Genomic DNA, 24,387 nt, shown 5'->3' with positions numbered 1-24,387 from the left:
AAATAAAGGACCCCACACTGAGTTGTTTGCCCAGAATCCTCTCTCTGAGATCTCTGGAGCTGCAGAAGCCATGTCTGTGTGCTGAGGGGGAGTGTGTAGGAGCCGCCCTGAGCTGGGTCTTCCTCCCATCCTGACCAACATGAATCTGCGGACTCACCCCACGGCCCTGGGCACCACAGTCCACTTGCTCTGCAGTGCAGCACTGTCAAGTTGGGGTTGTATGGAGCATGGAAAGAGGGTGCAGGAACAACCAGAAAAGTCAGCATAGCTCAGCTCTCTTGGGAAAGGGCTCTGTGGGGAGATGGGATTTTCAAGGAGAAGCGTGTGGCACGGAATGTGTGCAGAAAAGAGGTGGAAAGAGAAACCCTTTGCTGCAGGTGGCAGCTTGGGGCAGGTGGCCCTGGCACTGTGGCAGCAGGACCTTCCTGAGGTTCCCCTAGGCCAAATGTCTCATGCTGTCCTGGGGAGCAAGTCTGGACCTGGGTCTGCAAGCTGCCTGGGCTGGAGATCTGCTCAGCATGTCGACTGGATGAACATTCTCACTGTCCTTCATTCTCACTGGTCCCCACTGCTGTGGCACCAGTTCCAGCGTGGCTGCTCTGCTGGGCTCAACCGGCAAGAGGGCGGGGGGGGCACAATTCAGGAGGGGGTGGGAGGGCTGAACTGGCAAATGCCCCAAAGAAGAAAACACCAGTGAACAGCTGAAGTGTGTGAGTGTGCAGGGCTGGCACACAGCAGTGTCCTCTGCCAGCCAGGCCTCCTGGGAGAGCCCTGAAGGACCAGCAGAGCAGGGTCTGGTGTGTGCCCATGTTCATGGGACAAACTGGGGAAGTTGCCCCAGGACAGTCATCACAGACCAGCCCCTCAAAACCGCCACTTCCTTCACTGGCTCTTCTCCCCAGCTGAGAGAGGGTGTTCATCTCTCAACACAAGGACACTGAATGAGTAGGTCAGAAGCCAATGTTTCCATTGTACAAATGAGATATGAGTGGCTGGGAAGTGGCTGGAGGAAAGGGATCTGCGGGTGTTGACTGACAGTTGCTGAACATAAGCCAGAATGTTCCCAGGTGGCCAAAAAGGCCACCAGCATCCTGGTGTGTAAAAGGAATAGGGTGGCCAGCAGGACTAGAGGAGTGATTGTGCTTCAGTGTTTGTGTTCTGAGTGCTGGTGAGGCTGCAGCTTGAATCCTGTGTTCAGTTTTGGGCCCCTCATCATAAGAAGGACATCGAGGCACTAGAGAGAGTGCAGAGGAGGTGATGAAGCCGCTGAGGGGCTGGAGCACAAGTGTGATGAGGAGCAGTTGACGGAACTGGGGCTGTTCAGCCTGGAGAACAGGAACTGAGGGGAGACTTTCTCATTCTCTGCACTGCCTGAAAGGAGGTTGGAGCATGGAGGGTGTTGGTCTCTTCTCCCAAGTAGCAAGTGACCGGACAAGAGGAAATGGCTGCAATTTGCACCAGGGGAGGTTTAGATTGGGTACTAGGAATAAAGTCTTCCCAAACAGGGTTGTCTGGTGGTAGAACAGACTGCCCAGGGCAGTGCAGGAGTCACCCACCCTAGAGGGCTGTAAAAGACATTTAAACGAGGTTCTTAGGGACGTGGTTTAGTGTGAGAGCTGGGTTATGGTTGGACTCAATGATCCCAAGGGTCTCTTCCAATCGAAGTATTCTATGATTCCATGATTCTACCTCACGTGAGAGTCCACAAAGCCAACTCAGTTGTGGACGCTGACAGAACCCTGACATTTCTGTGTGTGACTCTGGGAACAAACCCCACTGACCCAGTGAGATTCATCTCAATTGCCCTGGACAAGCTCATTGCAAGTGCTCCTGTCTGTTACGTCACCCTGGCCTGTGATTCTGGATTGCGCTTTCAAAATGACAGTGCAACTGAGGAGGACCTGGCATCTGTCAAATCCATCTTCAAGAAAGGCAGGAAGGAGAATTGGAAGAATCACAGGCTGCTTAGCCTGCCTCTGTCCCTGGGAAGATGATGGGACAAGTCCTCGTGCAGCCATCTGCAGGCACTTGAAGGACAAGAAAGGGACTTGTGTACCAAAATGGGCAGGGGAAAGAAAGACATGTTATGTGTATGAAATTGTGCCAGGCCTTGGACATGGTCCCCCTTGGTGTCCTTATAGCCAGATTGGTGCTGTCTGGGCTGAAGAACTGGATGCTTGGTGGGAAGTTCACTGTACTATCAAGCCCAAATATAATCTGTGATGCAGTGTCCTCTGCGCAGTTACTTGTGTCATCCCTCAGTGACCAGCATTTGGGCCGAAACTGCTGAAGGTCTTGATTCTCCTTTCTATGATGTGATGGAGACGACACAAAACTGAGTGGAGACCTTGAACAACCTCACTTGGTCACCATGCTTTGAGGAAGAGAGTGAAACAAGAGATGTTCAGGGATCTCTTCAAATCTGACCTACTCTATGATTCAATGAATCTTTTCCCTGGACAAGTTTTTGAAGATGAAAAAAAAAAAAAAGGCAGAGGTGGAGATGGTATCAACATAAAAACAGTAGTTACTGAAGAGAATGTTTCTCCACTCAAATAGTTAGAAGGAAATATATTTGTTTAATCTGGTCAGGTCCTGTGTTATGCCTGGGTTATGAGGAGGGTGATGGGTGGGTATGGTATTATGAGGTCACTTGTGTCTCAGGAACTCATAACTGAGTTGGAAGGGTACGGCTGTGAAGGGGACAGTAGGGTCAGTTCTGTGTCTGGAGGGGACAGGCCAGCAGCAGGGACATGGCTGGGAAAGAACCTCTGTCAACATGCCCACAGGTCCTACCCAGGAAGAGGGCTTGGAGCTGGGTTCTCAAGGCTGACAAGGCTGGAAGGCACTCAAAGAACCCAGATCTCTGTCCACTTGGCCATGGCAGTTGTCTCTGTCACGGAGGCCTAGGAGAAGCCATGTTGTCCTCATGGCACTGGGGCCTCTCTGCCTCCTTGCAGCCCCATGGGGAAGCTGGAAGTTGTTGTACCAGTGTTGTCCTTCCGTCAGCCTTGCACTCCCAGGGTCCCAGGAAGAGCCCTGAGCCGTGTGTGCTTACATCACATCTGTACAATGAAAACACAGACTTTTGACCTAGTATTTCATAGAATTATAGAATGTCTTCAGTAGGAAGGGACCCACAGGATCATAGAGTCCAACTCCTGTCCCTGCGCAGGACAACGACGACAGTTCACACCGTGTGTGTGAGGAGATTGTCCACTCTCTTCTTGGCCATGGCACCCCATTGCCTCCTTGCACCCCCATGGAGTGTCACACCATTGCCCTGCACTGGGCATCACACTCCTCACATCCCCAGGAAGAGCCCTGAGACACATGTGAGGGACAGGATCTACCTTCCTAGGGGCAGGGGCTCAAGGCTTGGCCATTGTCCTTCATCAAACAAATCAAGGGGTTTCTCAGCATCAGAGCTGTTTCACTTTGCCTTTGCCTGATGCAATCACTGCCTCCAATTATCTGCTCTAACGAGTCCCTGGGGAGGCTTTGTCAGTAACAGCCCTCAGTGGGGCCCATTAATGCTTGAAGATACTTTGGAGTTTGCTTCTGACTTGGACTTCTTGAGCAGATTCTTCAGTCTGTGCTTGGTATCTGTGGTTTATGGACTCAGCACCAAATACGCCATGGGGCTCATTAAAACACAGAAAGCCCTAACGAGCGATGTTTCTTTCTGTAATATTCTGCATATCCAAAAGACTTGTAGAACTAATTGGAATGGTTCAGTGGGACACTCAATGATGAAGATTGCAAATAAGATTTCATAAAGGAGGGTGTTTTCTTTCAAGGGTATTTTCTGTCATTTTTCAGTGTATAGAAGAAGTGACAGCAGCATTCTACACTGGACATTGATCCCGAGGGTCTCCTGAAGACATCTGCACAGGCAGGAGAACAGTCCTTTGAGGCTGGACACTGTATGGACAACCTCGCTCCTCACCCCCCATCCCCAGTCTGCCGGTTCCCTCATTGGCCACCAGAGACTGCATCACTTTTCCTCACATCAGACTTCTCCACTGAGCTCTGCAGGAGATGCTGCAGCTCCTGTGCACCAGCTCCACCTGCTCTCCTGTGCAAACACTGCACAGTTTAATAAACAGTAAAACACTTTCCTCAGCTGTGTGTGTAAGCTGGATCTGATGAGGTCCACCATCCACAAGGGACATCCACACAAGAACTGGTTTAGACAGGGACACACGAAAGGATAGAAATAAACACAATGAACGTGTTGACTGCCATGTTAATTAGAGCTCTGAAGAACAAGGTAAGTTTGTAACTCCCTGAAGCTCAAAGCAGAAACCAGACAGTTGAGAGGAACTGAATGACCAAAGAGCAAGTGGAGGAGAAACCTGAGAGCACTGGGAAGGGCAAACATCCAGACAGTGCTGGAAAGTTGTCCTTTGACATGGACATTTAATCAGGAGAGGTGGGAACTCCTGAATGATGAGGGAGATGAAATAATAGAGTGTTGGTAGTAGAAGTACAGGGGAAGACCAATATTTCTTCTCCTATCCTTCGTACACTTCTTCTGAGTGCTGAGGGAGCTGGCTGAGGTCATTTCTGGGTCACTCTCCATCATCTGCCATCTTTTTCCTTCTAAATTTTAATATGTTTAAAAAACAACTAAACAAAAATATCCAATAAAACAAACAAACAAACCAAACAAAAGAAACAGAAATCCACACAAAACCAAAGCAAAACCCAAACCAACCAAACAATAACAACAACCAAAACCAAAACAGCAACAACAACAACAAAACAAACCACAAACAAAACAACAATAATGTACACCTTTCCAGACAAACATCAGTCATCAGCTCTCTCACCATAATCAGATAGTGCCATTTTAGGGGCCCCAGTGTATCTGAGGTGCTGGCCTGGGACTGGCATCTATCACACAGGACCTGGGGAGACCAGAGCAACTTGCAATGCAGGTGGAGCCTGGGCAGGGGTTCCCAGGGCATCCACACTGCCACCAGGTGTTTGTGTCCCTGCAGCTGAAGACAATTGTGTCCTAAACCCATGCCCAGTTCTGGAAAACTCTTTTCCTTTTCAAAGAAAAGAAACCCCCCAAAAGAAAACAGAAAAAGTAAAGAAAAGTATGTTGACACCTTCCTTTGCTTTGGATCTTTGTCTTCAGTTCTTCTTATTCTAATTTTCATTGACATTAACTGACATCAGATGGGCCTGTAAGCATGAAGTCAAGATCATTTTGTCTCTTGCATAGCGCCCCATGCCCCCTAAACCTTCCCTGCCCAGGATTCCCCACACTTTGCCCAGAGCGAGTCACACTGAGGTGTTGGCTGGTTCACTGGCTGAGATGTTGGTTTAGATGGTCACCTACAGCACAGGTGGATCCTGCCCCATCATCGTCTGCTCTGCTCCAGTTAGAAACACAGCCCAACATCACAATGGGACCATAGGAGAACTGAGGTTGAAGGGACCTCAGGAGTCTGCAGTCCAACCTGTCACCAACTGGGTCACACCGAGGTGTTCAAGCCTTGATTCAACCCGAGTTTCAGCAGGACTAATGCAGTGATCATCCCTTTGTACTGGGCACTGGTGAGGCTGCACCTTCAATCCTGGGATCAGTTTTAGGCCCCTCATGACAAGGAAGACATTGAGGTGCTGGAGAGAGTTCAGGGGAGGGTGACAAGGCTGGTGAAGGGTCTGGAGCACCAGTCTTGTGAGGAGCAGTTGAGAGAGCTGGGGTTGTTCAGCCTTGAGAAAAGGAGGCTGAGGGGAGACCTTGTCGCTGTCCACAACTGCCTGAAAGGAGGTTTTATCATGGTCGTGTTGGTCTCTTCCCCCAAGTAGCAAGTGATATGACAAGAGGAAATGGCCTCAAGTTGCACATGGGGAGGTTTAGATTGGATATTAGGAATAAATTCTTTGAGGAAAGGGTTTTGAAGCAGCAGAACAGACTGCCCAGTGAGTTTGTGGAATCACCATCTCTGAAGGTGTTTAAAAGACATACAGATGAGGCTCTTAGGGACGTGGTTTAGTGCCAGAATTAGTTTATGGTTATACTCGGTGATCTTAAGGGTCTCTTCCAACCGCAACTATTCTATGATTCTGTGATAAGTCATTTTTGATATTTTTTTTTTCTCAGAGGACCATGAAACTTCCCTGAGAGCCATGACTTTTCTGAGGGGTTTGAGAGATGTCTCACGGTCACACCAGCCAGTTCCACCAGCACCTGTCCGCCCCTTCCCAGAACAAACCTTTTCTCCATATCCCAATCTTCCAGGTGAGTTTCTGGGACACAGCAAATGCTGTTGAGGTCTTCTGGTCTTGTTCAGAAGAGAACAGCAGGCCAACATGTTGATGGGCTCTCTGTGCACTGGGAAGCTTTCCTGACCATTTTTCTCAATGCCCCACTTGTACCCAACCTTTCTGGTCCTTGAACTGTACATGAGGGGATTGAGCAGGGATGTGGGGATGGTGTAGAAAAAAGACTTTGTCAAAGTGTCTCATGAGGGCTGTTCTGGGCATCCCACAGTCAAGGATGAGGGTTCTGTAGAAAACAGTGGCATTGGTGAGAGGAGCTGGTGGAGAAGGCCTTGTGTCTGTGTACACTGGGACAGAGAGCAGTGACGCATATAAGAGATGCCCATGTGAACAGGAAGGGGACCAGTGGCTCTAATATGCCCTCCAGCCAGTTCTTTACCCATCGCAGATACACCATCCAGGCCATGAGCTGCAGCTTCTCCCGGAGATGCTGTGGGATACGGTGTCAAAGGCTTTACTGCAGTCTAAGGACACAACACCCACAGCCTGTGTGGCGGATTCACTCCCCACGACAGACTTTCCCTCATCTGCTCAGCCAGTCACCTTGTCATAGAAGGAGATCAGGCTGGTCAAGCAGGACCTGCCTTTCACAAAGCCATGCTGATTGGGCCCGATTGCTCGTCTGGTATGGGTGACCTCACAGTCCTTTCCCAGCCATGTTCCTGCTGTTGGCCTATCCCCTGCAGAGGCAGAAGTGACCTCACAGTGCCCTCCACAGCCATTGGCTTCCTACTGGACTATGAGTTCCTGAGACACAAGTGACCACATGGCATCGTACCCAGCCATCACCCTCCTTGTGGTCCAGTGTGTGAGCAGATCAAACTCAGCTGCTTTCATCAAATTTATCGAATAGTTTTCCTATCAAGGGTTTGAGTGCAGAAACGTTCCTCAGAGGAGCTGCTGTATTTACACTGCTTCTGACTCTGTTTTTTTCTTCATCTTCATTTGTCTCTTCTGACGTGAAAGAGCTCTCCAAGGAAAAGATTAATGGAATCCTACAATAACGCAGGTTGGAAGAGACCCCTGAACACCATCTCTGTCCCACTGACCTTTATGGCACCCCAAGGAATAGCTGACAGCATCAGTGCTCCCTTGGGTTTATCTCACCACATGCACACATTGGACATGCACACGATGTGTATGGTTACATCTCATCTGTGCAATGAAAACATGGACTTTTGACCTATTATTTCATAGAATCACAGAATGTCCGGAGTTGGAAGGGACCCACAAAGATCATCGAATCCAACTCCTGTCCCTGCACAGGACACCCCACAGTTCACACTATGTGTCTGAGGACGTTGTCCAGTCTCTTCTTGAACACTGTCAGGTTGGGGTCGTGACACCTCCCTGGGAGCCTGTTCAGTGTCCAGCACCTCTGGGTGAAGAATCTTTTCCTCATGTCCAACCTAAGCCTCCTGTGGCACATCTTCTGCCATTCACTCGGGTTCTGTCGCTTGTCACCAGAGAGAAGAGATCAGTACCTACCCTTCCTTCTCCCCTTGTGAGGAAGCTGTAGCCACCATGAGGTCTCCTTTTAGTCTTTTCTTCAGCTTTGATGCTGAGAAACCCCTTGGTTTGCTTTCAAAAATTGAAAGGAGAAGCCATGACCTCCAGACAATGGGAAGGGGGATCCTGTCCCTCACACACGGCTCAGGGCTTTTCCTGGGACCGTGGGATGTGGGTGTGCAAGGCTGAGGGAAGATCAGCACCCTCACTGGCTGCTCTTTGGAACACAAACCATGGGCTGATCCAGTTCCTTCTGGGTGACCTTTTGCACCACAGCACTGCCCTTCCACTGACATTTCTTCCTCCTGCTATCCAGTCTCCATCATTCAAGTTGCATTTTGTGACATTTTTTTTTTTCTTCTACTAAGGAAAACTCAGCCATCTCTAAAAATTGTTCTTCATGCAGCGAACCCAACCTATTAGTCTACTTGTGGTCTATTACCTGACCGGAGAGAGGTCACCACACCATGATCTCCTAAATCCCATTATTGCTACTGGCTTTTCAGCTTCTCTGACAGACACGACCATGTTCCTGCTGCTGTCCCGTCATGTTCTCAGGTGGGATGGACATGACAACCCGTCTCCAAGGCCTTTTCCTGGGTAGTGCCTGTGGGCACTTAGGCAGAGGTTCTTTCCCAGCCATGTCCCTGCTGCCTGGCTGTCACCTCCAGAGACAGGACTGACCTCACTGTCCCCTTCACAGCCACATCATTCTGACTGGATTATGAGTGTCTGAGACACAACTGAACTCATAACACCCCACACCCATCCATCCCTCTCCTTATGGCCCAGGATCTGACCTCATAAACATATGTTTGTTTATCAAATTCATGTAATTTATTTCCTGCTACTGTTTTGAGTGGAGAAATATTCTTCACAGGAAGTGCTGTATTTATGTTGAAAACTTTTAGATTTCCTCCTCTGCTTCTTTAAATTCTTTTTTTCTTCTACCGCTACCTACTCTTTCTTCGAAGACTTATCCAAGACAAAGACTCGTTGACTCACAGAATAACTCATCTCTTTCTCCTGCTCAAGGAATGGTGAACCAGGTGAGGTTGGTCAAGGTGTCTGCCCAACTTTGTATCATCCACGAAGGAGCTGAAAGTGCACTGCGTCACATCATAGAGGGGGAGAATGAAGACATTTGTCAAAGTGCTGGTCATTGAGCGTTGTCACTAGTAAATGGCTGCACAGAGGACTTTGTACCACTGGTGACATGTGGGCTTGATTGTTCAGCCAACTTCCCACCCAGCGTCCACTTCAGCCCAGACAGCACCGATCTGCCTATAGGACATCACAGGAGACCATGTCTGAGGCCTTGCAAAATTCCATGTCCACAACATGCCTTTCTTTCCCCTGCCCATTTGGGTTCAGCAATCCCTTTCCTGTCCTTCAAGAGCGTGGCAATGGCTACAGGAGGACGTGTCCCATCCCTTTTCCAGGGATCAGCCCGTAATTCTCCCAATTCTCATTCCTGTCTTTTCAAAGAAGGGTTTGACATCTACCTTTGCCATGGACCCCAGGACCTCTCTGATTGTTGTGGCACTTACAGAGCACAATCCTGAATCGTGGGCACAGGTGATGTAACAGACAGGACCACTTGCAATGAGCCTGTCCAAGGCAGCTGAGATGAATCTCACTGGGACAGTCGTGCTTTTCTGGAGTCACACACAGAAATGTCAGGGTTGTGTCAGGTGTCCCCATCTGAGCTGGCCTTGTTGTCTGCTTATGCACCCATGATGTTCAGAGACAAAGACATTCATTTTGTCTAAAACGGAGAGACAGGAGTCACAGTGTGTCTCTGGCCTTCTTTTGGCACTCCCAGAGGAGGGGAAGCACCTCAGCCCTATAGTGGGTCACCCTGCTCTGCACTCATGTGAGGTGCTCCACGTCATGAGGAATGGACAGAAGCACTTCCCAGTGCTGCATTCAGTGAGTTTCTCATGGGATTTTACTACCAACATTAAGTGATCTCAAGACACTTTCTGTCCCACAGGCTTTCATGGAACCCCAAGGAAGAGTTGATGGCGTTTGCTCTCATTCAGGCTTATTTCACCTCACGTACACGACACGCCTGCTTAAAGCTCATCTGTACAGTGGAGTCATGGACTACTGACCTACTCTTTCAGTGCATTTCCATGGAGAGACAAAGAACATCTGCAAGCTGGGGGAGAGGCCAGTGCTGGAACTGGTGGTTGTGAGGGGCTGGTCCACGATGGGTGACCTGGGGCAGAACCTGAGGGGTGTCCAGTGCACACCTGACCCTGCTCTGCTGGTCCTGCAGGTCTCTGGCAGGAGGCCTGGCTGTGAGAGGACACTGCTGTGTGCCAGCCCTGCACACACACACTGTTCAGATGTACACCAGTGTTTCAATATGTGGGCCACTTTCTTAAGCATGTCCTTGAGAGAAGTTTTGGAAGAAGACCTAGGCCTTCATGCACAGCCCTGAGGAGATAGCAACTATTCTGAAGGCCACTTCAGTCACAGAGCGTCCATTGCCTGTCCCTGTCTGCGCTCACAGCACTGACACAGCAGGACGGTGACCAAGCTGCCAGAGCACTCAGGCCTTGCACGAACACAAAGGATGACAAACAAAGTGTGGAAGTGAAAATACAGAAGGTCTAGAAGACCAAGTGCTGGTGCTCCTTGGCAATGCTTCCGTTCTGGACTCTTTTCCCCTCCTCCCATGCACACAGGAATTGTCTCTGCAGCCCCAAAAAAGTCCTAGAAGAAGAATCTCAGAACAAAAATGTCAATGCAAGGCCACTCACACAGAGTAAGCAGAGCTCCTTATTTACACAGGAAAAACAAACAAACAAAAAAAAGATTTAATTAGAAATGGAATGACCACATTTATCACAATTCAAAACCAATAACAACAAAAAAAAATACAGAAGACAGACAAGGCCTCTAATGAGTTACACTATAACTGCTGTCCAGAAAGTCATGGGCAGTTTATAACTTGAGGAGAACATTGAGTCATCAGCTTCCAGACAGCAGCTTTGAGCTCCTGGTTCCTCATGCTGTAGATGAGGGGGTTCACTGCTGGAGGCAACACCGAGTACAGAACTGACAGCACCAGATACAAGGATGGGGATGAGATGGAGTTGAAATTCAGGTAGGCAAACATGGCAGTGCTGACAAACAGGGAGACCACGGCCAGGTGAGGGAGGCAGGTGGAAAAGGCTTTGTGCCGTCCCTGCTCAGAGGGGATCCTCAGCACAGCCCTGAAGATCTGCACATAGGACACCACAATGAACACAAAACACCCAAATGCTACTAAAAGACTAACCACAATAAACCCGACTTCCTTGATGTAGGTGTTGGAGCATGAGGATCTGGGGGATTTCACAGAAGAACTGGTCCAGGGCATTGCCCTTGCACAGTGGCAGTGAAAATGTATTGGCCGTGTGCAGCAGAGCATTGAGAAACCCAGTGGCCCAGGCAGCTGCTGCCATGTGGACACAAGCTCTGCTGCCTAGGAGGGTCCCGTAGTGCAGGGGTTTGCAGATGGCAACGCAGCGGTCGTAGGACATGATGGTGAGGAGAGAATATTCTGCTGTACCACAGAAAAACAAAAAAAAGAGCTGGGCAGCACATCCTGCATAGGAGATGGCCCTGGTGTCCCAGAGGGAGTTGGCCATGGACTTCGGAAGAGTGGCAGATATGGTGCCCAGGTCAAGGAGGGCGAGGTTGAGCAGGAAGAAGTACATGGGGGTGTGGAGGTGCTGGTCCCAGGCTATGGTGGTGATGATGAGGCCATTGCCCAGGAGGGCAGCCAGGTAGATGCCCAGGAAGAGCCAGAAGTGCAAGAGCTGCAGCTCCAGTGTGTCTGTGAACGGCAGGAGGAGGAACTGGGTGACAGAGCTGCTGTTGGACATTTGCTGCCTGTAGGCATGCGGCACTGTCATAGAAGCAAAAGACAGTGAAAAGTTAGGAGAGACTTCTCTGAACAAAGCAAAGCCATTTCTCAGACACCCTCCCATTGTTCCACACCCGCTTGTCCTTTTGCAGACCTTCCTCCAGCTCCGTGTCTGAGCTGGCTGGGGGTGCCGTGAGGAGCAGGGCCTGTGCCCGCTGGCTGCTGGGGAGTCAGCCCTGCTCTGCAGCAGGGGGCATGGGTACAGGGGGCAGAAGACTGACCTGGGGTTCAGCTTTGTTGGATGGAACCAAAGCATGTCTCATCCTTTCCTAAAAAGCATTTTCTCACTTGCAGCATCTCTGCACTTCTCTAGGGACTTTCAGATAACACACAGATGCTGTAGGACAGGTTTGCATCCTGCAGGTAACCTCACTGTTTGGAAGAAAACCTCAACGAGACAGACAAGGGTCCTAATAACGACATTTGACTGGGGGAGACTCAGCTCATTCCCCAGCCACCCAGACTGCATTGCCCACAGCCCCACAGGTCAGAACAAAGCTGGACATGTGTTCCCATGGACACACCTGCAGGAAAGGACCCACAAGATCAGGCTGTGACTCTGCAGCTGAAACTGCCATCCCCAGAGAGCCTGAGAGCAAGAACAAGATCCCAACAGCAGTGACCCAGAGCAGGGGAGCAAGAAGGAAACATCCCATGAGGGTGGGTGTGAGAGAGGCCAGGGCAGAGGCAGCCGGGCACTCAGACATCGTCACCCTTCCCCAGCTGTGCAGCCACCTCCCAGACACCAACATTGCCGGGCAGCTGCTCTCAGCCCCTGTGCTCTGCAGAGGAACTGGAGCTCTGGCTGCACAGGAGCTGCTTCATGCCTTGGAGCCCCCGGCCCTGAGGGCAGAGGCTTTGCTGGGTGGGACAGGAGGCCAGGGGGCTGCTCACAGGAGGGATCTGCACTGCAGGGGGTCACAGGGACTTTTCTCTGTTCTCCCTCCCATAACAATTCCGGGTTTAGTTTCCTCCCATTTTTGATCATTTCCCTGCTGCCTGGAGATTCTCCCCCTGGGAGGTGTTTCCCTGTCCATGTCTCTTCCCTGTCAGTGCTCACAGACCCCATCCCACCCTCTGTGCCCTCCCCCTGGCCCTACAGATCCTGCCTGTTCACAGGGCACTGCCTGGGGGCATCTTCCTGTTTGCAGGCTGGAAAACAGGACAGGTCAGACTAGGCTGACGGGTCCAGCCAAGGTGATGCAGGTGCTGTGCACAGGCAGAGGGGTGGTGAAGGGATGTTATGAGCCTTCTGGCAGATGTGCTGATCACTCAGAGTTGCAGTTCAGGAGTCTCAGTGACTTGTTTAAGCCTGAGAGCTCATTTTCATTTTATCCTTTCCTGCACCCCCCACCCCTTGGGAGAGGAAACTGAAAAGGCAGGCTCAGGAAAGCTCCTTATCTGTCTGGTAATCCTTGCATTGATCTTCTTGAGGCATCCGACTGGAAAAATGCTGGGGGTGATCTGGAGCTGTGAGCAGTGCTGACCCACACAGCACCCACTCCACAGCAGAAGCACCTTTCCTGCCCTGATAGGGGTCACTCCTTCCACCCGCAGCGTCTCTACACAGACCTGTGGGGATCTCCTTGGCAGGGACCCTGCTCTGCAGGGCAACCCTGGGTGCAGAAACAGCTTCACACACCTGGAGTCATCCTCAGCAGGAGGCAGCTGCCTCTGATGGTTCATGAAGGAATTCCCTGCTCTGCTGCATGTCCTCCTTAGCTGTACAAGAAAGTTTCTGATAGTTTTCCTTACCTGTCTAGTTTGTTGTACCAGCGTCAGCAAATCCCACCACCTACTCTGTGTGAAGATTTTTCTCCTTGTGAACTCACAGAAAACCTCCCAGCCCACACTGCATTTCCCCTCTCTTTCTGGCTTGTCTCCCGTTGCAGACAGAGCCCTCAGCCCTGCTGCGCTGTGCAGAGGAGCTGCTCCTGGGCAGAGCTGTCTCTTGCAGCGCTGCCGCTTGCCAGGAGCTCCCTCTGTCCCAGGAGCCCAGCCCAGCTCAGCAGCACAGGAGCAGCCCAAGGTGCTTTAATGACCCCTCTGGTGGCTTTGGTGCAGAGTCCATGAACCTCCGACCCTGAGGACAAGTTGAAGAATTCAAACTCAGATCTAAATTTCAAAGTTTCTTGTAATATTCCACTGAGGGACACAACTGAGAAACCATCCCCAGGGCAGCTGGGAGAGAAAACTTGAAGCAGAACAAAGGGTAAGCAAGTGAAAGGTGGCTCTGATGCTGAGTAAACCTGAATTTGCTTCATTAACCAAAGGGCCAAGCCCTGACACCCAGCCCTGGGAAGGCAGATCCTGTGCCTCCAACGTTGCCCATGGCCCTTCCTGGACAGTGTGATGTGGGGCTGTGCAAGGCCAAGGGCAGGACTATGGTCCCACAGCTCCCAGGTTCCTGGCTGGGGACAAGGAGGCCATGAGGCCCCTGTGCTGGAAGGACAAGGTGTCTCCTCACAGGCATCAGAGGTGCAGACAACAACCATAGCCAAGGGGAGAAGGAGCTCATGTCTGCTGGGGCGTCCAGCCTCTTTACGTCCCGTGACCATCTCCACCACAGCCTGTCCTGTGCTGGGGCATCCCCTGCACCTCTTTCCCTGCAGGCTGCAGACATCCCCCCTGCTGCCCCACCTTGCTCTTGTCTGAGCATCTTCCTTCCTTTGCTGAGATCTCTGCATCCTCCCCAGCTGTTCCTTGAAGCACAAAGCCTTGGGCTGATGCAGACTCCCTCTGCTGACCTGCTCCACCACAGCACTGCCCTTCCAGTCACATTCCTTCCTGCTCATATCCAGCCTGGACCTCCCCAGCTGCACTTTGGGCCATTATTTCTTTCTCATGCTCTTTCCCACTATGCAGAAAACCTCCACCACCTCTGAAACCACCCTTCAAGCACTCTCAGGCTACTCCTGCACTGCTGCATCCTCCTCAGCGCTGCTGGACCAAAGCAGCCGAGGTCCCTCAGCATCCAACACCATGTGCACAAGGTGCTGAACCTGCCTTGGCAGAGCCCTGCACTCTCCAGTTCCTCCCTGCTTCTCCAAACTGGGAAGCCGCACACTGGCACAGCCCCGTGTGTGTGGGGTCACAGCAGTGCTGAACCGAATGGGATGAGAACTCCAGGTGTCTGGGTCCCCACGCTCCTCCTCATGCAGCCCCGTGTGCAGCTGCCTTGTTCATGGTGAGCGTGCACCACGGGCTGGTGTGGGGACCTTGGAGTGCCCAGGCCCTTCTCCTCAGGGTCACTGCTCAGCGTGTCAGGTCCTGCTCTGTCCTGATGGATGGGTTTGTTCTCCTGCCCCTGGATAGAACTGGTCACTTCCTCTTATCAAACCCGAACCTGAGTGAACACCAGATTTTCTCAAAGTTGCTGCTCTCCCTGGACTGAAGCTCCATTTACTCAGCTATTGATGTTTTCATGCAGATGGTTTAACCTGATTAGGGTGTCTCTCCCAAGACAACAGGATAAGGAGCTGCAGGGCACTACAAACACCATCTCCTGGAGAAAGTGTGGGCTACTGGGGGTCTGGTACTTATAATACCAGAGGTCTGGATTCAAAGGGGTAGTTTTTCTTCATGTGGAAAAGCAGCAGGAATGTGTGGAGCTCTGCCTGGGGACAGACAATGTCAGCTGAAGGTTGAGGAGTCAGCAAGAGAGGGCAGAACAACATGGGCAATGTAGTGGTCACTGGACATCAGCTACAGACTCACTGATCAGGCAGAGGAATTAGATGAGGCCTCCTTCAGACAAATGAAAGAAACCTCATGTTTCCAGGGCGGTGTCCTCGTGGCAGACCTGAGATATCCCAATATCTGCAAGGAACCAGCCATCCAGGAGGGGCTGGAGCTCATTGACAACATCTTCCTGACACGGGTGACTGAGGGGTCAGTGGGGTGAGGTGCCCTGTGGGACTTCACACTTACAAACCACAAAGAGTTGGTCAGGATGGAGCAGCCAGGGATGGGAAAGTGGAGCTGAGGCTCCTGGGAGGTGATCACAAGGCCAAGAGCAGGATTTCAGGAGAGCAAGCTTTGGCCTGCTGAGGGACCTGCTTGGGTCCTATGGGATATGACCCTGGTGTCTGTAGTGCTTTTCTCTCACATCTCCTCCCTCCTCTCTCCCACCTGCTGTTGTGCAGCGTTTTTTACCCTTTCTGAAATACAATATCCCAGAGGTGCTGCCAGCATCACTGAGTGGCTCAGATTTGGCAAGGAGTGGGTCCATCTTGGAGCAGCTGAAATCGGCTCTGTTTGACGTCGGTCAAACTCCTGTTGTCTTCTTAGAGAGGCGACAACTGTAGCACACCCACACTCACCCCAGTTCCAAGACTTTGCCATGTAAACCCAATATAGGGTGACTATGTTTTGGGTGTTATAATCTACTTGATCATGGAGAAGAAATGGAAAAGATCTTTTGTTGGCAACTCAAGGAAGTCACCAGTCAATGAGCAGCTTCCTATGGGGAACTGTAATTACCCTGACAGTCACTGGCCAGGCAAAGGTGCAAATGCCAACAGTCCAGAGGATCTTGGGCCAAATGCTTAACAGAGCTGACTGGTGGGCAACAAGATTGATGTTCATCAGATCTCGAACGGGGAAAGAAGGAAGAGCTGGTGAGGGATGTGAACATCAGTGTCCACCTTGGCTGTTGTGATCAGGATACAGTGGGGGCCCAGGCACCAGAGGGGAGGGAGGAAGGCCAGCAGCAGAGCACAGACTGGTGGGCTCCAGAGGAGAAGACTTGGACATACTGGGGTACAGCGGGTGAGGTGGTGACATGGAAGTAAATCTGAAGGGTGAAGGAGTTCAGGAAATATGGCAGGCCTTACAGGACAGCCTGCTCCAAGCACAAGAATGATCTCTCCAAGTACCCATGAAAGGAAGCATTTATCTCGTGAGGCTCCTTGTCTGAACTGATGGAGCTCCAGGGCAGAAAGGCAGCACACAGGAGGTGGAAGCAGGGGAAGCTGCAAAGGAGGAATTTAGAAACCTTGTCCATGGATGCGGGGATGATGCCAAAGCTGCCCTGGACTTGATACCTGCAGGGGAGCCTGAGGGCAAGATGACACAGCTTCCTTACAGTAAAAGAATAGATTGTTGATGCCAGATGTTCTGGAAATGAGGGCACTTGGAGGTGGATGGAAATATAAGAAATATGGCTTTATTACTATTTATTATGGAAATGCTCTCTGCTTGGCTATTCCTGAAATCTCCCTAATCATTCGCACCAGACTTGAAACCTTTGGGAAAATGATGCACAGAGCCTTGGCTTGTAAGCGCATTTTGGATGTTAATGAGCCCTCTGCTGCCATGATCCTGAACTGCAGCTACTGAAACAATGAACAAACCTCTGACGAAGTGAAAGGCAGAAGGAAAGCACAAGTTTCTGAGGGTGTTGGGACCCCATGAAGGGCCGTCACTGACACAAGCAGTCCCTGTCCCTGGAGGCTGGTGAAGGAAGAGCCTGGAGACAATGGTCAGAGGCGGTAAAGGCGATGTGGAGGTGGCTCTGGTGCCACGTCAGCCCTTGATGTTTGTTCTTCATCAGAATGGCCAAGTCCTGACCCCCAGGGCCTGACAAAGGAGACCCTTTCAGTCAAATGTTTCTCAGGCTCTGCCTTGGGTCACTGGGAGGGTATTTGTGTTTTGGGGATCGGTTTGGTGCCAAGTGCTGTTGCTTTAACCAAAAGGTTATGGTTTTCTGAGGATTTGGCAATGCCTGTCAGGTCCTTAAAACCCACCGATCTTCTTTCATAGACCTGGCAATGGCCACCAATCACCTGAGCTGTCCCAGTCCCAAACTCTCTTGAATCCTCAATTTGGATCCATGCCCCAGCACTGAAATGCACACGTTCCTCCTGCTGCTGCCCTAAAATAAAAAAGAAAATCAATCTATTCCACATTAGCATGATCGGACCATGGTCTTTAGGTCTTCTTCTTTAACACATTTACTGCTACACATAGACCACTCTCTTCCTGCACTGCCATGTGTCTCACAAACCTTGCACTCTTGTCCTCCAGTAATGGGCCAACACTCCAGGATGCTGGTGCTTCCTCCGGGTTCATGGATGTTTCCTGAGGACCATCCAAGTGTGGGCAGTGTAAGAGAGGAGCAGAGCAGGGTCAGCTCACGGGCCACGACTGAGCACAGCCACCCCAGCAGCAGCCATTCCCCATCTCCCAGGCACAGCCATGCCCACAGCATGCAAAGGGCACTGCCATATATGACCAGACCAAGAGAAGCATGCCTTCTTTTCATAACCCCTCAAAAATCTTCCTCCTATTCCCCCTCCACCCTCAAACACCAACCACATTCCACTTGCAGGCTCAGACATGGTTATAAGGATTTTCCTAAGGTGTTCAGACATCACCCTTTTCTACCCCACATCCCCTGACCCTCTTCCACACCACACATGTCCGGTCACTGCTGCTCAGGGCCTCCAGCTCTTCAGAAGAGACCTGGAACTCCTTGTTTTTTCCTGGTGCTTGTTATAATCTTCCTCACTGACTCCAGAGCTCATGGTGACATTTCTTGTTCATGACAGGCCTTTGTAACCTTCTCTTATGAAATGGTTGTCTTTCTGTGATCATCTGTACTGGTGTTATCACAGAAAAGCATCCAATATATCAAATCTGATACCGACTGAAATGCATTAAAACCTTGTTGAGCCAGCTCCATAGCCGTGTCTTTCCAACAAGGAGTTTCTCCTGAGAAAGGGATTCAGCTTCTGTCGTTCTCTGCAGAGGCGCATGAGCAGTGTCCATGCACCTCGGGACACAAAGCGCGACGTTTGCCAGACCACCCTTTATCAGAACCATTAAAATATCAGAACCACTGTGGATGGGGTATCAAGCATTATAGTACAGCAGAGATTAAAGTTCTGAGCTCCCTTCACCTGCCCTGTGTGACACATGTAAAATAAACCAATCCCCTCAAAAAGTTGGTTTTGATTCTCTTCACAGCCTGAAGCACCACATGGGTCAGGATTTGAGCCAGAATACCCAAAGAGGACTCACATGCTCTGCTCTTACAGTTCAGGTGTTCCCTGGAATCTCAGCAGACATGTCACGCTGATATCTGGGTTCAAGGAGCTGGTCAAGTGTCTCGTCTCCATTTCTGTAACGATGACTTTGCTGCCTGGCAGATGTGCAGACTCTGTACATGGATGCTGACACCTCTTGAAAAACCTGTTCTGAAAGGATCAACAAGGGGGGCTGTTCTTTCTGGAAGGGTATTAGGACAGCAAACAAGAAGACCCTGGGTTGAGGCAAATGAAAAGGGATGCACAAGATGTGGTCAGGGATGTTTAGGGTACTTGTAAAGCCGCCCTGCAGCTCATGTGAATTATTCTTGGAGTCAGAGAGAACCTGAGAATTTTCTCTGAGTTGAAAACATGAACAGGATGAAAGGACAGCGTCATTCGGGCTGGAAGGGACCTCAGGAGGTGTCTTGACCAACTTCCTGCTCAAAGCAGGGTCAGACCAGATCACTCAGACTTTATCCAAACACATCTTGGTCACTTTCTGGGACAGACTGAGTGCGCACTCCTGGGAAACAGCTTCCAGTGCTTGACTGTCCTCATGACTGGAAAGCTTCTCCCTTTCTACAACACCTTTCCAAGTCCAACCATGCAAATAGCTTTTTGCCCATCTACTTACACACTGACACAGACCATAATGTCCTATCTTGGATACAAGAATATTAGAGGGTGACATTGAATGTCTTGATGACCTTCAGGTAACAGACCATCAGTGTTCTCCCCACGTCCACAACCCTGTCCTTTCCTCACAGAAAGCAAAGAGGATGGACAGGCACAACCTGCCCTGGGTAAACCCCGTCACCTTCTCTTCCAGACACCCAGAAATGGAGTCCCAGTGGACATGTTCTGGGGCACAGCCCTTAGTTCCCCTGCTCACCCATTGGCCACTTTGAAAAGTGCACACACTGTGTGAGAGCTGCCAGTGGTCCCAGTCTCCATGAGCTTTCCAAGATGGTGGAGAGTGGCCTCCCTGTGACATCGTCCTGCTGTCTCAGCTCCTGGGATGCTGCCCCTGCTGTCCCATAGACTGGAAAGGGTTGTGTTAGTTTTGATGACCCCTGACTTGGTCCTCATCCACTGCTGGTTGTTCTCCATATTCCTGCCTAGAGTCAGAGAGGCTTAGGAGAGAGCAATTTCTCAGAAGAAAGATTCTTCCATTCAGAGTGCTGGTAGGAAATGTATTTTGCTGAGTAACTGGACACAGATATATATTTTACTATACATTTGCCGACACATAAATATGTTTTTTACCTTATGATCACATAGACAGATAACACAGATCTGTTGAGATCACTGTCAACATGAGCATCTAAACAGAGAACAGTTCAATTCACCTTTTTCTCCTTCTTTCCTCCATCAGGCAAGAGTGGCCAACAGCTTCCAGCATGACTCACTGTGTGCCAGGGGTAAAAAGTGGCACTGACAGTCCATGGCAGTGGATTGTTTGGTGCCTTCGACTCTGTGCCAGACACAAGGATTGTCTTTCTTAATGCTGGAGGCTTTGGTAGGAGAGAAATCTAGAGAACACTTCTAAAAACTGGAGAGAAAAACAGACCAAATGAAAGATGTAAAGTGAAGGAAATGTCTTCTTGCAGCTTTAAGTATCAAACGCTGTTGGTGTTGTAATTCTCCTTTCTTTGTTTTGAATACTTTAAATACCAGTGTTTTCCAAAGAGATAAGAAAGAGACTTTTCAGGATGTGCATTAAGAGCAAGAGGAGAACTTCTGATCCTCCACAACATTTGCCTTCTCAGCACTCTCTCTGTTATCTGTGCATCTGATCTCCCTCATCCTCCAGGTATTTCCTCCTGCCCTAACTAAACTGACCATGTCTGAAGTCCCATTTCCAGCAGCTGATCTGCACACAAGCACTTGCGATTGCTCTCTGGGCTTCCCTTCCTCTCACTGTTTGATCACTCAGGCACTTGTCAACAATCCAGTTGCTGCTTTCAGCTTCAAGGAGTTAAAAGCTTCCTTGTGTTTCAGTAGTCTGTCTAATTCTGTCTTTTGCCAACTCTTTTATTGTGCTTATTTTATAATTATCTTCCTGTCTACAACATTTCTTGCATGGTTCTGCCTTGGAGAAGGTGAACCTCAGTGGTGGCAGTTTGTCCTTGGTGTACAGTTGAGGAGTGTGTTTTCTGTTAATCATGAATCTCATCAGTGTTATTTTGTTTGTTCAAAGGTAAAGCAAAGTCCCTGTTTCCTGTGTGGAGCCAGATCTCCAAGAAGAGCAGGTGGAAGCTGGTGCAAAGGAGCTGGCACATCCAGCTGCAGACTGCAGTGGAGAAGTCTGGTGTAAGGAAAAGGGATGCAAGGCCCAGGGGGTCAACGAGAGAAACGAGGGGGTTGGGGAGGTGAGGAGCAAGGTTGTGCACACAGTGTGAGAGCTCAAGGGACAGCTTCTCCAGCCAGTCCAGACCTCCTTAGGAGAGACCCTGGATCAACATCAGATAATGCTGCAATCACCTCTTCTCCACACTGAAAAGTAATAAAATACACCCTTTACAATAGAAAGACTTTTTTATCAGAATCTTTTTGAAATCTTTCTCCATAATTACAGCAGGAGAACTCTTTAATTCACTCTACAAGAGTAGAAGACAATTACAAGGAGAGACATGGTTTGTTAGAGCTTTCTTCATTGTAATGAGCCCCATGGTGCATTTGTTGCTGAGTCCTTGAACATTACTCAGGTGCTGAGAGGAGATTGCACAAACCTTTCCAGAAGTCAAAGCCAGAAGAACAAAGTACTAAGTACCTTGAAGTATTAATGAGTTCCACTGAGGGCAAGTACCAGCAAAGCCTCCCCAGGGACTCGTTAGAGCAGAGAATTGGAGGCCATGATGGCAGAAAAACAAAGGGAAATGTGCAGGCAGCTGAGGTGCTGAGAAAACCCTGGTTTTGTTGGATGAAGCAGAGAGGCCAAGGCCTGACCCCCAGCCCCTGGGAAGGCAGATCCTGTCCCTCACACATTGCTCAGGGCTCTTCCTGGGCCAGGGGGATGTGGGCTGTGTGGTGCTGAGTGAAGTACAATGGTGTGACAGTTCCCAGCCTTCCTGGGGGTGTGCAAGGAGGCCATGAGGTGCCCCAGTGCCTCAGGACAACATGTCTCCTCACAGGCCTTGATGGCAGAGCCCATTGCCATAGCCAAGGGGACAAAGACTTGGGTCCTCTTGGTGACATCCAGCCTTGCCAGTGCCCTTTGCCATCTCCACCACAGGTTGTCCTACACTGTCCCACAGCTGCTTCTGTTTCCCTGCAGGCTGTAGACACCCATCTCGCTTCCTCCCCTTGCTTTCACCCTGGTATTTCCATACGTTGACTGATGTGTCTCCACTCTCATGCTCTGTTCCTTGAAACACAAGGACATGGACTGATCTCATGCTCCTTCTGGATGATTTCTCGTACCACAGCACTGCCCTTTGGGTGACATTTCTTTCTCCTCGTGTCCATTCTCCACGTTCCAAGCTGTGCTGTGTGGCAGTGTTTCTCTGTTGTAGAAAGGAGGACCCTGAAAACTACTGACCTGTCAGCCTCTTACCTGTGCCTGGGAAGATCATGGAACAGATCCTCCTAGAAACTGTGTTAAGGAACAAAGAATGGTGACTCAACCACTTCCCTGGGCAGCCTGTTCCACTGCTTCACAAACTTTTCCATTAAGAAATGTTTCCTAATATAAATTCTGAACCTTCTCTGGCACAAGCTGAGGCCATTTCCTCTCATCCTGTCACTTGCTACTCAGGAGAGACCAACACCCTCCATGCTACAACCTCTTTTCACATAGTTGTAGAGGGCGAAAAGGTCTCCCCTCAGTCTCCTTTTCTCCAGGCTAAAAACCCTCAGATCCCTCAGCTGCTCCTCAGAAGACTTGTGCTCCAGACCCTCAACAGCCTTGTTCCCCTTTTCTGCACTCAGTCCAACACCCCGAGATCTTTCCTATAGTGAGGGGTCCAAAACTGAACTGAGTATTCGAGTTGTGGCTGCACCATCGTCGAGTACAAGGGGGTGATCGCTGCCCTGGTTCTGCTTACTACACTATTCTTGATGCACACCAGGAGGTCATTGGCCTTTTTGGCCACCTGGGCACATGCTGGCTCATGTTCAGTCATTGTCGATCAACACACCCAGGTCTTTTTCTGCCAGGCAGCTTTCGAGCCACGCTTCTCCAAGCCTGTAGGGTTGCAGGGAGTTGTTATGACCCCAGTACAGGAACTGGCACATGGGCATGTTAAACTTCAGACAACTGTCCTCAGCTTAATGAACCAGCAGCTCCAGATCCCTCTGTAGAGCCTTCCTACCCTCCAGCAGATCAACACTCCCACCCAATTTGGTGTCATCTGCAAACTTAATGAGGGTGCACTCGATCCCTTCATCCAGATCATTGATAAAGAGATTAAACAGAACAGGCCCCAGTACTGAACCCAAGAAACCACCACTCATGACCAGCCACCAACTGGATTTGGCTCCGTTCACCACAACTTTTTGGGCCCGGCCCTCCATCCAGTTCTTGACCCATCGCAGATACACCATCCAGGCCATGAGCTGCAGCTTCTCCAGGAGATGCTGTGGGATACGGTGTCAAAGGCTTTACTGAAGTCTAAGGACACAACACCCACAGCCTGTGTGGCGGATTCACTCCCCACGACAGACTTTCCCTCATCTGCTCAGCCGGTCACCTTGTCATAGAAGGAGATCAGGCTGGTCAAGCAGGACCTGCCTTTCACAAAGCCATGCTGATTGGGCCCGATTGCTCGTCTGGTATGGGTGACCTCACAGTCCTTTCCCAGCCATGTTCCTGCTGTTGGCCTATCCCCTGCAGAGGCAGAAGTGGCCTCACAGTGCCCTCCACAGCCATTGGCTTCCTGCTGGACTATGAGTTCCTGAGACACAAGTGACCACATGGCATCGTACCCAGCCATCACCCTCCTTGTGGTCCAGTGTGTGAGCAGATCAAACTCAGCTGGTTTCATCAAATTTATCGAATAGTTTTCCTATCAAGGGTTTGAGTGGAGAAACGTTCCTCAGAGGAGTTGCTGTATTTACACTGGGGTATTTTATACCTCTGCTTCTGACTCTTTGTATCCTCCTTCCTCTGTCTATTCTGCCTTGTGAAAGAGCTCTCCAAGGAAAAGATTCATGGACTCCTACAATAAGGCAGGTTGGAAGAGACCCCTGAGCACCATCTCTGTCCCACTGACCTTTATGGCACCCCAAGGAATAGCTGACAGCATTTGTGCACCCTTGGGTTCATCTCACCACATGCACACAGTGGACATGCACATGATGTGTATGGTTACAACTCATCTGTACAATGGAAACATGGACTTTTGACCTAGTATTTCATAGAATTGTAGAATGTCCTGAGTTGGAAGGGACCCACAAGGATCATTGAATCCAACTCCTGTCCCTGCACAGGACACCCCACAGGTCACACCGTGTGTCTGAAGACATTGTCCAGTCTCTTCTTGAACACTGTCAGGTTGGGGCCGTGACACCTCCCTGGGAGTCTGTTCAGTGTCCAGCATCTCCGGGTGAAGAACCTTTTCCTCATGTCCAACTGACCCTCCCCTGGCACATTTTCCTGCCATTCCCTTGAGTTCTGTCATTGGT

General features: G+C 50.2%; 1 protein-coding gene across 1 annotated transcript in view; it reads right to left on the bottom strand.

Annotated features, from left to right (window-relative positions):
- The window catches only part of LOC136106355 (olfactory receptor 14J1-like), a 36,306-nt gene extending 27,334 nt beyond the window's left edge, over positions 1-8,972 (bottom strand). Inside the window, exon 1 of the mRNA XM_065846682.2 lies at positions 8,882-8,972. Within this exon, the coding sequence (XP_065702754.2) occupies positions 8,882-8,972 (91 nt within the window). The remainder of the gene's footprint in view (positions 1-8,881) is intronic.
- Positions 8,973-24,387: the final 15,415 nt, after the last annotated feature.

The sequence above is a fragment of the Patagioenas fasciata genome, chromosome 11 (assembly GCF_037038585.1).
Source record: "Patagioenas fasciata isolate bPatFas1 chromosome 11, bPatFas1.hap1, whole genome shotgun sequence".
Lineage (NCBI taxonomy): Eukaryota > Metazoa > Chordata > Aves > Columbiformes > Columbidae > Patagioenas > Patagioenas fasciata.
The sequence above is the reverse complement of the archived record's forward strand: the minus strand, read 5'-3'. Positions and strand labels throughout refer to the sequence as shown.